The 15,225-nt window shown below is 40.1% G+C and overlaps 1 protein-coding gene across 1 annotated transcript in view; it reads right to left on the bottom strand.

The window, feature by feature from the left end:
* Window positions 1-2,477: 2,477 nt before the first annotated feature.
* PSD (pleckstrin and Sec7 domain containing) overlaps window positions 2,478-15,225 on the bottom strand; it is a 582,815-nt gene continuing 570,067 nt past the window's right edge. The window contains exons 16-18 of the mRNA XM_073585761.1: window positions 14,361-14,505; window positions 12,337-12,480; window positions 2,478-4,567 (exon numbers count right to left, since the gene is read on the bottom strand). Of these exons, the coding sequence (XP_073441862.1) occupies window positions 4,322-4,567; window positions 12,337-12,480; window positions 14,361-14,505 (535 nt within the window). The 3' untranslated portion in view covers window positions 2,478-4,321. The remainder of the gene's footprint in view (window positions 4,568-12,336; window positions 12,481-14,360; window positions 14,506-15,225) is intronic.

The following is a 15,225-nucleotide window of genomic DNA, read 5'->3' on the forward strand; positions in this document are numbered from 1 at the left end:
CTGTGGGAGCAATAATTAGAAAATGGAAGACATACAAGACCACTGATAATCTCCCTCGATCTGGTGCTCCATGCAAAATCCCACCCCGTGGGGTCAGAATGATCACAAGAACGGTGAGCAAAAATCCCAGAACCACGCGGGGGGACCTAGTGAATGAACTGCAGAGAGCTGGGACCAATGTAACAAGGCCTACCATAAGTAACACACTACGCCACCATGGACTCAGATCCTGCAGTGCCAGACGTGTCCCACTGCTTAAGCCTGTACATGTCCGGGCCCGTCTGAAGTTTGCTAGAGAGCATTTGGATGATCCAGAGGAGTTTTGGGAGAATGTCCTATGGTCTGATGAAACCAAACTGGAACTGTTTGGTAGAAACACAACTTGTCGTGTTTGGAGGAAAAAGAATACTGAGTTGCATCCATCAAACACCATACCTACTGTAAAGCATGGTGGTGGAAACATCATGCTTTGGGGCTGTTTCTCTGCAAAGGGCCCAGGACGACTGATCCGGGTACATGAAAGAATGAATGGGGCCATGTATCGTGAGATTTTGAGTGCAAACCTCCTTCCATCAGCAAGGGCATTGAAGATGAAACGTGGCTGGGTCTTTCAACATGACAATGATCCAAAGCACACCGCCAGGGCAACGAAGGAGTGGCTTCGTAAGAAGCATTTCAAGGTCCTGGAGTGGCCTAGCCAGTCTCCAGATCTCAACCCTATAGAAAACCTTTGGAGGGAGTTGAAAGTCCGTGTTGCCAAGCGAAAAGCCAAAAACATCACTGCTCTAGAGGAGATCTGCATGGAGGAATGGGCCAACATACCAACAACAGTGTGTGGCAACCTTGTGAAGACTTACAGAAAACGTTTGACCTCTGTCATTGCCAACAAAGGATATATCACAAAGTATTGAGATGAAATTTTGTTTCTGACCAAATACTTATTTTCCACCATAATATGCAAATAAAATGAAAAAAAAACAGACAAGGTGATTTTCTGGATTTTTTTTTCTCAGTTTGTCTCCCATAGTTGAGGTCTACCTATGATGTAATTTACAGACGCCTCTCATCTTTTTAAGTGGTGGAACTTGCACTATTGCTGACTGACTAAATACTTTTTTGCCCCACTGTACCTGCTCCATAAAACATTAATTATGTTATACTCTATAGATGTGTACTGTAAAATGAAGCAGACACAATACATTAGTGGAGCCTTTCACCAACTTTTCTATAGTTTAAGTATAAATGGCCAAACTAAGAACTCTAATGTGCAGATAAGAATTCGACAATTCCTGGGTGTAATCTGCTGTATCCTTCAAATATTTATTCTAATCTAAATATATTAATGTACGCCATTTGGAATAATAGGATGTGATATCACATTGTCTCACTTGTGGGTTTAAGTGAACTTTCAAATGACCGTGTTATAAAGTTATAAGAGCACTGTAAAAAGGGCATTTTAGAGAAGTGACTCGGTGTAATCCCTTCTCCATTTTGCATTATAACGGTGTTCTCCAACCTGTAGCTGATGCAAAACTATAGATCTCAGATCGAACACACTGGAATATATAATCTCCAAGTTCCATCCCGGGAAACCCCTTCTCAAGCACGGGACAAATAAAAGGAATTCACATTCTATATCACATTTTCTAGATATATAAATGATATGGTGAGCAGTAAGAGGACAAGCCACTGTCGTATAGTCTCCGCGTTATAGGTCACAGCATACAAGGAATAGATTTTACAAACCTGGAGCCATTTTTAAATACTCCCTTCCTAGCATCTTAGGCCATGACTGATGGAAATCTAACGGCCCCCCTTATGGGCAATACAACTATTTGGCTGTATAAAGGTTACATCCAGTCTCTTCAGATATCTGATTATTTATGTCTCGATGCAGAAGTCATCTAGAGAATATTTGCAGAACTTATACAAGCAGACATGATCAAATATGTAACAGAATTGGCGCAAATTAAATCATAACAATATCAAGAACCCAAATAGAATAAAAAAATACTGTAAAGCCATCTGAAAAACTAGGAAACAGTGCACTCATTATAGCATCATTTTTTTATAATAAAAAAGGAGTTTTGCGTAATTTCTTACTGTGACTACTGACTCCTACACGTACATTTTACAAGCCAGGAAATCCATTTTACCAGAAACAGATCCTTAATCATTACCAAACATTGCACCCATTGGAGCCAAACATCAAACAGTCAAAAAAATAAAAATAAATAAAATAAAGCGTCTCTCTAAGTAGGAAATAATTCAAGACTAAGATTAATAGTCCATGGAGCTGCGGCAGCTCCTAATGAATGGCTGCTAGTTGTTACCGAGGGTGGCTTGCCTCAAGTTCTTCGGTTTCAGTAAATTTCTGCTGTTAATGAGCAGTTTGCCGTTCACAAGACTGAATTATTTACTTTGATGTCTACATAAGGGAAATTCTCTCCAGAAGATTAAATGTTGTTTTCCGCATGAACACTATATTAACGGCATTTTATTGAATTACGTATGGTACTATTCTTTCCAGGGCACAAGATTTAAAAATATCTAAAACCCAAATAAACCCTCAAAATAATATACTGATAGTGGGAATATAAGGATGTCAACCAAATGGTGGCATCTTCTTAAAGATATGCATTTTGTGTAAATGGATGAGATTTTATTACTAAATTAGCACACATTGAGCTTTAATGCTGTCAACTGAGATGTCTTGTTCGGCGATGTTATTGCATGTATACCCATCTTAGAAGGAATGGTCTTTCTTACAAGCATCTGCCATTCAAAAAGCTAACGACTAACAATGTTGATGAAGATGAGATGTAGTCGTACGTGAGAGCTGAGGGTCTTCTTTTGTACGTTAACCTCTACACCTGTATGTATGTTTATGTAGTGATGCGTTAAGTTTTTGAAACATATTTTAAAAATTATGTAGTCAGACAGTGATAATCAGGTAGATTAATATTGGGTATGAAACACTGATAATAGAAGGTCAATGCGCAAATGGCCAAAGTCATACAAAAAATCCAAGATGTTGCTAAATGAATGCGATTTGCTGAAAATTGAGCAATTCTGGTCACGATATCTTAGCCCTCTAGAGCTGCTTAAAAACTTGTTTCAAAATGAACAGTCGAGTACTGCTGCTTTGTAATTTACCAAGAATTTTGGGCAGTATATTATGGCTTAAAAGCTTGGCATTCCATTTGCTTCTCGTACCATCTTTAATTGTCCCAAACTCTTACCCATACAACCACATTCCTTACGATCAGCCCAAAAAAAAAGCCAATGGCAAATCGGAATTCTGCTGGTATTCTTCAGGTGCATCCAACTTTGACCGTCCAGGCCCAACGCTCTATGGTAAGAAGTCGGTGATGTTTCTGAGACATGCAGAGAACATTGCATCTTTGTTGCCTTTTTACATTAAGTGTAAACTTCCCTTTAGAGTATTTGATATAAAGAAATTTTGACATTCATATTTTTTTTTTCTTTTAGCATGAAACGAAACGATGCCCGGACCTCAAAAGGAGCGTTAATACTACAAAATATCAGCATGACAATCAAATTCAGTAAAGTAGTAAAAGTGCAAAAATATGTCACAAAAAGGGAGAAGTCCAGTAAAGAATTGGCACCATCCTAAAATGAAGAAGTCATTTTTGCCAAACGCCTAATAGTCTAAGTTCCGCTTTGTGAGTCCTGTGGCTTCACTCTATCTCCTCTCCTTAGCTTGAGTAGGTGAAACATATACAAAACGAATAGAAATTCTGTACATTGCCCTTTGTGTTTAGACTCGGAGGCTTTCATCTCTTTGTTGTCGCCGTAAAAAAAAAAGATCTGATCAACAAAGTTCATGTGCTCTACTTACTTCCAGGAAGTAGTTTGCTCAGATATGCGAGAAAACGCTATCGGTATCATTTAGGTTTGCTTTTTGGTAGACTCCCGTTAATAAAATTTAAAAATATGGTCCCGCTGGATCTGAATGGCTTAAATAGAAAAGAAAGAGTGTAACATCTGGATATAGAGAAACACACACTGAAAAACCTCCAATCACATGCTCTTCTCTCCCCCAGTACAATACATGTGAGATGTCTCGGGCAGTGCTTGTAGTGATTGTGCAGCTTGTCATCCTTTCTAGGAATCACATCACTGTTTCTTAAAGCCCTTCAAGGTCTGAACCCGTCAAAGCACGTACCGGCAAAAAGTATTAAATCATGCAATACTTATTGGTACCAGCTTGAAATCCAACATACCACGTATATAGGAAAAGAGGGGCCCTTCATTTTTTTTTTCATTTATCAGCCAAGATTTTTCTCTAGCGGACAGTTCAAGATTTTTGCCTGTTGCTGTTGTGGGTCGTTCTGCAGCTTCCTCTCGAAGACCCGTGGCATTTTGCTTTGGTGGATGTAACGGGAGGGTCTAGATTTAGAGAAGGACTGGAGCGGGACTTTTTAAGCCCATCTTCATCATTCTCTGCTGAGTCAAATAAGCTGTTTTCAAAAGCTTCCAAATCTTCCGTGCCAGCTTTCAGTTTGGCTCTTAAGAGCATGGCATAGGTGCCGTAACGGGATTTCTGTCAATACAAAATAAATAAAGTTTAAATGTGGAAATATGGACCTGTCCACATCATGCTTGGCTATCCTGTTGAAATAATGTCCTTTTTTTCTGTTGCACCATGCTGATTGCTGAACATTATTTTCATGTGATAAACAAAAATGGAATGTTTCAACAAGATGAGAAAACATGGTGTGAATCTAGCCTTTGATTAGAAAAAGGGTCACCATTCCACCTGATTAGCTACAGTAATTAAGATAATAGCATTTATTTCGCTTGTTTTTGTTTTGAATGTTTTAAGTTCCTCAATGCAAAACATTGACATTGCTTAAAATGGCATTTGAGAGCGGATTGTTAGAAAATCAATACCCATCTTCTGGCCTTCTGTTTTCTACAAAAGTTGATGTATAGGGGACTAGTTGACTATATGAAGGTCATACTTTTTGCATAAATTCAGTTGTCAAAAAATAGGAGACAGATGGACGAGGGGAACACATGATTATTCTATACAGGGATGGTTACAATTAGTGATGAGCGGGTATACTCGTTGCTCGGCTTTCCCCGAGCATACTTGGGTGGTCTCCGAGTATTTGGAAGTGCTTGGAGATTTAGTTTCTGTCGCCGCAGCTGCATGATTTGTGGCTACTTGACAGCCTGAATACTTGTGGGGACTGCCTGTTTGTTAGGAAATTCCCACATGTATTCAGGCTGTCAAGTAGCCGCAAATCATGCAGCTGCGGCGACAGAAACTAAATCTCCAAGCACTTCCAAATACTCGGAGACCACCCAAGTATGCTCGGGGAAAGCCGAGCAACGAGTATACTCGCTCATCACTAGTTGCAATCTGTTCCCAAAGAGAAACATGGATTAGCATAGGAGTTGCGGACACAAAATAACCTTCCATTTTTACTTTGCACATGGAGAATATCATATACTGATCACTAAATGCAAAATAGAATAGGCAGACTTTTAACCCCGCTCTGCCATGTGACGTACTATCCCGTCCATGTGCCCTGGGACTTAATTCCCAGGGACGGGATAGTACGTCACAGTGATCAGCGGCGCCCACGTGGTGAGCGCCGCTGATCGCGGCCGGGTGTCAGCTAATTATCACAGCTGACACCTGGCACAATGTGTCAGGGGTGGTCACGGATCGCCCCCGACACGTTAACCCCTTGCACACCGCGATCAAACACGATCGCGGTGCACCGGGGGTTAAAGGGAAGCATCGGCAGGGAGGGGGCTCCCTCCGTGCTTCCCTGAGCCCCCCCACAGCAGCGCAATGTGCAGTGCTGCTGTGGGGGGCTCCATCCCTGCAGGTCCCCGAATCTAAGATGGCGACGGGGACCTTCGGGGGCCTGCAGGGAGCTGGCTTCCTTGTGCCTGCAAAGCGCAGGCACGAGGAAGCCTTGTGCAGTGCCTGTAACAGATCGCTGATCTGTCACAGTGATCTGTGATGTGACAGATCAGCGATCTGTCACATGACGGTTATGTCCCCCCTGGGACAATGTAATAAAGTTAAAAAAAAGTGTAAAAATAATTTTAAAAAAATCGTTAAATAAATTAAAAAAAAAAAAAAAATTCCCTAATAAATTCATTTTTTGGAAATAACAAAAAAACAAACAATAAAAGTACACATATTTGGTATCGCCGCGTCCGTAATGACCCACCCTATAAAACTGTCCCATTAGTTAACCCCTTTAGCGAACCCCTTAAAAAATAAAAATAAAAAACGAAGCAAAAAATAATGATTTATTATCATACCGCCGAACAAAAAGTGCAATAACGCGCAATCAAAAAGACGCATATATAAATATCCATGGTACCGCTGAAAACGTCATCTTCTCTCGCAAAAAACGAGCTGCCATACAACATCATCAGCAAAAAAATTAAAAGTTATAGCTCACAGAATAAAGCGATGCAAAAATAATTATTTTTTATATAAAATTGCTTTCATTACATAAAAGCGCCAAAACATAAAAAACGACCTAAATGAGGTATCGCTGTAACCGTACTGACCCGAAGAATAAAACCACTTTATCAATTTTACCACAGGCGGAACGGTGTAAACGAACCCCCAAAAGAAATTCATGAAATGCTGGTTTTTGTTCATTCTGCGTCCCAAAAATCGGAATAAAAAGCGATCAAAAGATGTCACGTGCCCGAAAACGTCAACCCATCCCGCAAAAAATAAGACCTCACAAGACTCGGTGGGTCAAAATATGGAAAAATTATAGCTCTCAATATGTGGTGATGCAAAAACTATTTTTACAATAAAAAGCGTCTTTTAGCGTGCAACAGCTGCCAAACATAAAAACCCGCTATAAATAGTAAAACAAACCCCCCGTTATCACCCCTTTAGTTAGGGAAAAATAATAAAATTAAAAGAAAATGTATTTATTTCCTTTTTCCCATTAGGGCTAGGGTTAGGGCTAGGGTTAGGGTTAGGGCTAGAGTTAGGGCTGAGATTAGGGTTAGGGGTGTGTTGGGGTTAGGGTTGGAGTTATAATTGGGGGGTTTCCACTGTTTGGGCACATCAGGTGCTCTCCAAATGCAACATGGCGTCTGATCTCAATTCCAGTCAATTCTGCGTTGAAAAAGTCAAATGGTGCTCCTTCCCTTCCAAGCTCTGCCATGTGCCCAAACAGTGTTTTACCCCCACATATAGGGTATCAGCCTACTCAGGACAAATTGCAAAACAACTTTTTTGCAAAACGATTTTTTTATTTTCATGCCCGGGCGTTATAAACTTCTGTGAAGCACTGGGGGGTTCAAACTGCTCACCACACATCTAGATAAGTTCCTTGGGGGGGGTCTAGTTTCCAAAATGGTGTCATTTGTGGGGGTTTTCACTGTTTTGGTACATCTGGGACTTTCCAAATGGGACATGGTGTCCGATCTCAATTCCAGCCAAAAACGTCAAATGGCGCTGCTTCCCTTTCGAGCTCTGCCATGCGCCCAAATAGTGGTTTACCCCCACATGTGGGGTATCAGCGTACTCAGGATAAATTGCACAATAACTTTTAGCATCCTGTTACCCTTGGAAAAATAAGAATTGAGGGTGAAGAGATCATTTTTGTGGAAAAAATATGATTTTTTAATTGTACGGCTTCTGTGAAGCCTTTGGGGGTTCAAAGTTCTCACCACACATCTAGATAAGTTCCTTGGGGGGTCTAGTTTTCAAAATGGTGTCATTTGTGGGGGGTTTCCACTGTTTTGGTACATCAGGGGTTTTCCAATCACGACATGGTGTCCGATCTCAATTCCAGCCAAAAAAGTCAAATGGCGCTGCTTCCCTTCTGAGCGCTGCCATGTGCCCAAATAGTCGTTTACACCCACATATGGGGTATCAGCGTACTCAGGACAAATTGCACAATAACTTTTAGGGTCCTGTTACCCTTGGGAAAATAAAAATTGGGGGTGAAAAGATCATTTTTGTGGAAAAAATATGATTTTTTAATTGTACGGCTGTACGTTATAAACTTCTGTGAAGCCCTTGTGGGTTCAAAGTTCTCACCACATAGCTAGATAGGTTCCTTGGGGGGTCTAGTTTCCAAAATGGGGTCACTTGTGGGGGGTTTCCACTGTTTAGGTACATCAGGGGCTCTCCAAACATGACATGGCGTCCGATCTGAATTCCAGCCAATTTTGTATTGAAAAGTCAAACGGCGCTCCTTCCCTTCTGAGCACTGCCATGCGCCGAAACAGTGGTTCCCCCCCACATATCAGGTATCAGCGTATTCAGGACAAACTGCACAATAACTTTTGCAGTCCAATTTCTCCTGTTACCATTGGTAAAATAAAAAAAATTGAACCTGAAGTATTTTTTTGTGAAAAAAAGTTAAATGTTCATTTTTTTTAAATATTCAAAAAAATTCCTGTGGCGCACCTAAAGGGTTAATAAACTTCTTGAATGTGGTTTTGAGCACCTTAAGGGGTGCAGTTTTTAGAATGGTGTCACTTTTGGTTATTTTCTGTCATATAGACCCCTCAAAGTGGCTTCAAATGTGATGTGGTCCGTAACAATAAAAGGTGTTGCAAAAATGAGAAATCGCTGGTCAACTTTTAACCTTTATAACTTCCTAACAAAAAAAAATTTTGGTTCCAAAATTGTGCTGATGTAAAGCAAACATGTGGGAAATGTTACTTATTGAGTTTTTTGTGTGCCGTATCTCTGTGATTTAAGGGCATAAAAATTCAAAGTTGGAAAATTGCGAAATTTTTAAAATTTTCGCCAAATTTCCATTTTTTTCACAAATAAACGCAAGTTATTTGAATGAAATTTTACCATTAACATGAAGTACAATATGTCACGAGAAAACAATGTTAGAATCACCAGGATCCATGGAAGCGTTTCAGAGTTATTACCTCATAAAGGGACAGTGGTCAGAATTGTAAAAATTGGCCTGGTCATGAACGTGCAAACCACCCTTGGGGGTTAAGGGATTAATGTCTAGTTTCTGACTGTGCCAAAGTAAAAGGCTTGAATGCTAATCAACCTCAAAGTTTATAATTTAATTTTTTGGAAATGGCAGGTAACACTTGGCAAACGCTAACTTCTTTGTAATTCCATTGTGTATATATAAATATACAGTGGGGCAAAAAAGTATTTAGTCAGTCAGCAATAGTGCAAGTTCCACCACTTAAAAAGATGAGAGGCGTCTGTAATTTACATCATAGGTAGACCTCAACCTGACAATGATCCAAAGCACACCGCCAGGGCAACGAAGGAGTGGCTTCGTAAGAAGCATTTCAAGGTCCTGGAGTGGCCTAGCCAGTCTCCAGATCTCAACCCTATAGAAAACCTTTGGAGGGAGTTGAAAGTCCGTGTTGCCAAGCGAAAAGCCAAAAACATCACTGCTCTAGAGGAGATCTGCATGGAGGAATGGGCCAACATACCAACAACAGTGTGTGGCAACCTTGTGAAGACTTACAGAAAACGTTTGACCTCTGTCATTGCCAACAAAGGATATATCACAAAGTATTGAGATGAAATTTTGTTTCTGACCAAATACTTATTTTCCACCATAATATGCAAATAAAATGAAAAAAAAACAGACAATGTGATTTTCTGGATTTTTTTTTCTCAGTTTGTCTCCCATAGTTGAGGTCTACCTATGATGTAAATTACAGACGCCTCTCATCTTTTTAAGTGGTGGAACTTGCACTATTGCTGACTGACTAAATACTTTTTTGCCCCACTGTATATATATATATATATATATATATATACAGTCATATGTTAAAGTTTGTGCACCCCTATTAATGTTAACCTTTTTTCTTTATAACAATTTTGGTTTTTGCAACAGCTATTTCAGTTTCATATATCTAATAACTGATGGACTCAGTTATATTTCTGGATTCAAATGAGGTTTATTGTACTAACAGAAAATGTGCAATCTGCATTTAAACAAAAATATACAGTATATACATATACACACACAGCTCTGGCAAAAATTAAGAGACCACTGCTTAGTTTTATAAAAATCAGCTTCTCTACATGTCTGACAGCCATTCCATTCCAGTGTCAGTTGAATTCCAATCAGAGGACACCTCATTCTACTTAATGTGCTTCTGATTAGGTAATCACCTGAACACCAAATCTTATTTAACAAAGGAAAGTATAAAATACCCTGCTGTGGTGTTCACAATCCTTTTGCAATAGGACAAGCTGGATGGCGTAACAAGTGCTAGTAATATCCCAAATGTAACAGGATTGAAAAAATAACTTTTAACCATGCCAAAGGAGTTGAAAAGAAAAGTCTTGAGTGTGGAAAAGAAGCGCTCAATTCTGGCTTTACTAGCAGAGGGACACAGTGAGCTTCACGTTGCCTCCATCCTTAAAATTTCTAAGACGGCAGTCCATTACAACAAGGTCAAGCAGCAGACATTGGGGACAACAAAGCTACAGACCGGCAGAGGGCAAAAACGACTCTCCACTGACTGGGATAACTGTCATCTTATTCGAATGTCATTCAGCAACCACAGGAAGAAATCAAGTGACCTACAAAAGGAATGGCAAATGGCAGCGGGATGAAGTGCATGGCAAGAACAGTTCATAACAGGCTCCTAGAGGCAGGGCTCAAGTCATGTAAATCTAGAAAAAAGCCTTTCATCAATGAGAAGCAACGGAGAGCTAGGCTGAAGTTGCCAAAGAACATAAGGATTGGACCATAGAGGACTGGAGTAAGGTAATCTACTCTGATGAGTCTAATTTTCAGCTTTGCCCAACACCTGGTAGTATAATGGTTAGCTGGAGACCTGGAGAGACATACAAGGCACAGTGTCTTGCACCCACTGTGAAATTTGGTGGAGGATCGGTGATGATCTGGGGATGCTTCAGCAAGGCTGGAATTGGGCAGGTTAATCTTTGCGAAGGACGTATGAATCAAGCCGCATACAAGGTTATCCTGGAAAAACAGTTGATTCCTACTGCTGAGGCAATGTTCCCCAACTCTGAGGACTGGTTGTTCCAGCAGGACAATGTGCCATGCCACACAGCTAGGTCAATCAATGTGTGGATGAAGGACCACCACATCAAATCCCTGTCATGGCCAGCCCAATCTCCAGACCTGAATCCCATTGAAAACCTCTGGAATGTAATCAAGAGGAAGATGGATAGTCACAAGCCATCAAATAAAGAAGAACTGGTTAAATTTTTGTACCAGGAGTGGCATAAGGTCACCCAAAAGCAGTGTGAAAGACTGGTGGAAAGCATGCCAAGACGCATGAAAGCTGTGATTAAAAATCATGGTTATTCCACAACATATTGATTTCTGAACTCTTCCTGAGTTCAAACATTAGTATTGTTGTTTCTAAATGATTATGAACTTGTTTTCTCAGCATTATTTCAGGTCTGCAAGCACTGCATTTTTTTGTTCTTTTGACCATTTCTCATTGTCTGAAAATAAATAGAAAATTTAGTGCTTGGAAATTCGGAGACATGTTGTCAGTAGGTTATAGAATAAAAGCGCAGTTTGCATTTTACTCAAAAATACACCAATGAAGAGAAAAATCAGACAAACAAACTTTTGCAGTGGTCTCTTAATTTTTGCCAGAGCTGTCTATGTATCAGATCACCATTATTTTTAAAGTTGGTTCTTTATCTGTAGTGACCCATTAATTTCATTCACCTTTAGTGGATGTTTTCTGTCCAAAGGATATAGTAAGGGAGGGATATCATATCTAATGAGGGGTTAATAGAGGTTTATTTTTAAAAAATGTAAATCAGTTTTAAATATTTCCAAAGCATGTCATGCATCAAGATGTGTGATTTAAGTTTAATTTATTTCCCTCCAGAGTATTTTAACATTTCTCTGCGATAATTAAAGCTGATAATGAACTCATCACTGGCATCTACTTGACAAACATCTTGTCATTGAAAGGCTGTAGAACTTTTCTAATTCGGCAGAAAAGAAGGCACCCCGAGCTTCTCTAATGTTATATAGGGATGGATTATAGCAAAGGGTTAATAAATGTCTGTACTCCGCAAACCAAGTCTGACCCTTTATGCTGATAAGAAAGAGGTATAGAAACCAATTCTCAATATGCAGAAAGGGAGTGAATACATTTTTTTCCAAGCTGAATAGTGATTTTGATTCAATGGCCAAAACGAGTATTTTTTTGGCTAGAACGCGCAATCAAGTGCGAAGTACACTTTAAGAGCGTTTTCCATTGAAATGAATAGGAACATACTTAAAGAGTTTTATACTCTTTCGGGATGGATTTCTGCATCGCAATCTGCCATATATCTCCGTGTGAACATTTTGAAGGATGAATGTCACAAACCTCAAACTCTAGATAGTCTTCTTTCTGCTTAAATTCGTCCACCTCTTTCCCTTTCACCTTCTTATCTGGAGGAGCCGTGCGATGCTCTATTAAGCTTGAAGACATACTCTTGAATTTAGACTCATGTGTTTTCACCTGTTCCTCCTGTTCATGAAATATAAAGTAAACCCACCATTTATTTTTCTTTAAGACAAGATTACGATTGTGCGTCAACGGGTTCTTTATTTTAGATCAGGGTTCCCCAACTCCAGTCCTCAAGGCCCACCAACAGGTCATGTTTTCAGGATTTCCTTTGTATTGCTCCGGTGATAATTGCTTCACCTGTGCAGTACAAAGGAAATCCTGAAAACATGATCTGTTGGTGGGCCTTGAGGACTGGAGTTGGGGAACCCTGTTTTAGATCCACTATTGTCAATTCAAAAAATTATGGAACCTTTATGTCTCATTATGTGTGCAAATATTCTTTTTTTTATTACAATACAGGAACCTATTTGCTGAAATACCTGTGCCACATGGCTACATAACAGTAGGTAATAACTGCCTTAAAGGGGTTGTCCCCTTTTAGATAACATTCGGAGCCGGCTGCAGTTTGCTATTGCTACAAAAAAACAAACACGCTGTCCTCACCTCTCCAGGGTCTAGATTCTCTGCCATTGCTCCCCATGTCAGGCATTAGCTGCAGCGCTGACATCACATCGATAGCATGGTAGCCAATCAGTGAGTTGATCATATGAGGGCTCATGCAATATATTGGGGCTATGTGAGGGTGCTTACTCTATATTGGGGGTTATGTGAGGGCTCATACTATATATAGGTAGCTGGGTGTGAACTCATACTGTATAATGTGGGCTGTGTGGGGGATCATACTGTATGTACTGGACTGTGCATGGGCTGATGCGATATGTATGGGGCAATGTGGGAGCTCATACTGTATATTGGAAGCTGTGCAAGGGCTCATACAGTATATAGGGGTCTGTGTGTGGGCTCATAATGTATTTTTGGGGCTATGTTGTTAATCATACAGTATATTGGGGCTATGTGAGGGCACATACTGTATATACGGGGCTGTGTGTGGGCTCACTGTATAATGGGGCTGTGTAGGGCTCATAATGTATGTAAAGGACTGTGGATAGGCTGATACTATATGTAGTGGGCTATGTGGGAGATCATACTGTATATAGGAGGCTGTGTGTGGGCACATACTGTATGTAGTGGTCTGTGTATGTGCTGATACTATATGTAGTGGGTTATGTGGGAGCTCATACTATATAGGAGGCTGTGTGTGAGCTCATACGGTATGCGGGGGGCCTCATACTCTATATAGGGGTTTGTGTGGGGGCTCATACTCTATATAGGGGGCTGTGTGTGGGCTTATACAGTGTATAGGGAGAAATCAGCATACCTAATTCTACACAATATTAAGTGATACAATTAATATAAAATAATAATCATAATTAATATGTTAATATTAACACTGAACATAATTAATTTTAAGTTCAGCCTATTGGTTCAGCCACCACAACAGTCACGGTATCTCATGTGGCCCCTTGGGAAAATTAATCTCCCACCCCTACTCTATTATGTATAGTGCTAAGTTATGTATAGCACTGTACATAAGGGAAAAATATTAGCATTGTTTTCCAGCTACAGATGTGCTCCAGCGCACTTGTGTGTTAATCTCTTGACCTATCATGTCATCTCAAGGGGGATCATGTGACATGTTACGTGAGACATCAGGTGCTGGAGGAGCCCACGCCTTCTAAGCTGCCTGAGGCCCTGGCTAGTCTTAATCTGGCGCTGCCAGTACTGTACAGCTGACACCTGTTGCAGATGGTGCAGTCGCAGCTTCTGCTAATGTTTTAGTAACGTGTAATTGCGGCTATGTAAAGTTACAGAAATTGTCAACAGGGGGTTAATTTTTTTTTATTAGGAACACAAAAGCAAAAAAGACACAACTCAAATGGTGTAAAAAGTAATAAATACATGCACAGTAATTTGGTATAAACCAAAAGCTAAAGATCTACCTGGGATAGGCGAGTGATGGCACTTGGAAGTAGTGGTCGGCTAAACTTTTTATGTGATCCAATTGCAGCTGGGAATGGAGGAGCAGAAAACATCGCCGCTACCACATTAATGCGAGTGATCCATGAATGCATCTGTTCTGTATTTCTGATAAAAAAAAAAGTTTTAAAAAATGCTTTCACACAAGCACCATTTTCATGTAACATGAGAAGTCACTAAAGTGATGTTTGGGTAGTTGGCTACATTTGTCTATGTTTGTAATTTTTTATGTATTAGAAAATAAGGTCTACAAAAATTTCCGCTTTTTTGTCACACAGTTTTGAAGCTTCCATGCTTTTCAATAATCAAAGTCATATTATAAACTCCAGCCCCGTCTAGTCAATCATAGTTTTCACGCCCAGCTCATTTCCTTAATTACACTATAATATTGCTTGGAGTATGGAAGATATTCTATCCCCGATATCACAGCCTGACTACTGCAACACCCTCCTCTGTGGTATAGGGCCAAAGGGAATAGGGTCTCTCCAGTCTATAGTAATCCCTATCGTACAACCCCGCTACCTTTCTCTAATGTCAAGTCATCTGCATCAGTCCCTGCACTGAATTCTTGCCAGAATACCACATAAAGAATTCAATTTAAAATACTTGCTTTAATTTGCAAAACCATATCAAATTCTTCTCTTTTCTATATTGTGGCTCGTGGGCCTGTTATGTGTGACTCGTGGCTCTCTGCCAGCTTGGTGCATTAGCTCCATGTGTAGCAAACCGCTATCAAGACTAGATCTCTACATGCTGACTTGTGTGTAGCCTTGCAAAGAGCAGATCTCTAGATGGTGACTTGTGTGTAGCACTGAAGAAGAGCAGATC

This window comes from Dendrobates tinctorius, unplaced genomic scaffold, assembly GCF_039654945.1.
Source record: "Dendrobates tinctorius isolate UK_male_01 unplaced genomic scaffold, ASM3965494v1 ptg000089l, whole genome shotgun sequence".
Taxonomy (NCBI): domain Eukaryota; kingdom Metazoa; phylum Chordata; class Amphibia; order Anura; family Dendrobatidae; genus Dendrobates; species Dendrobates tinctorius.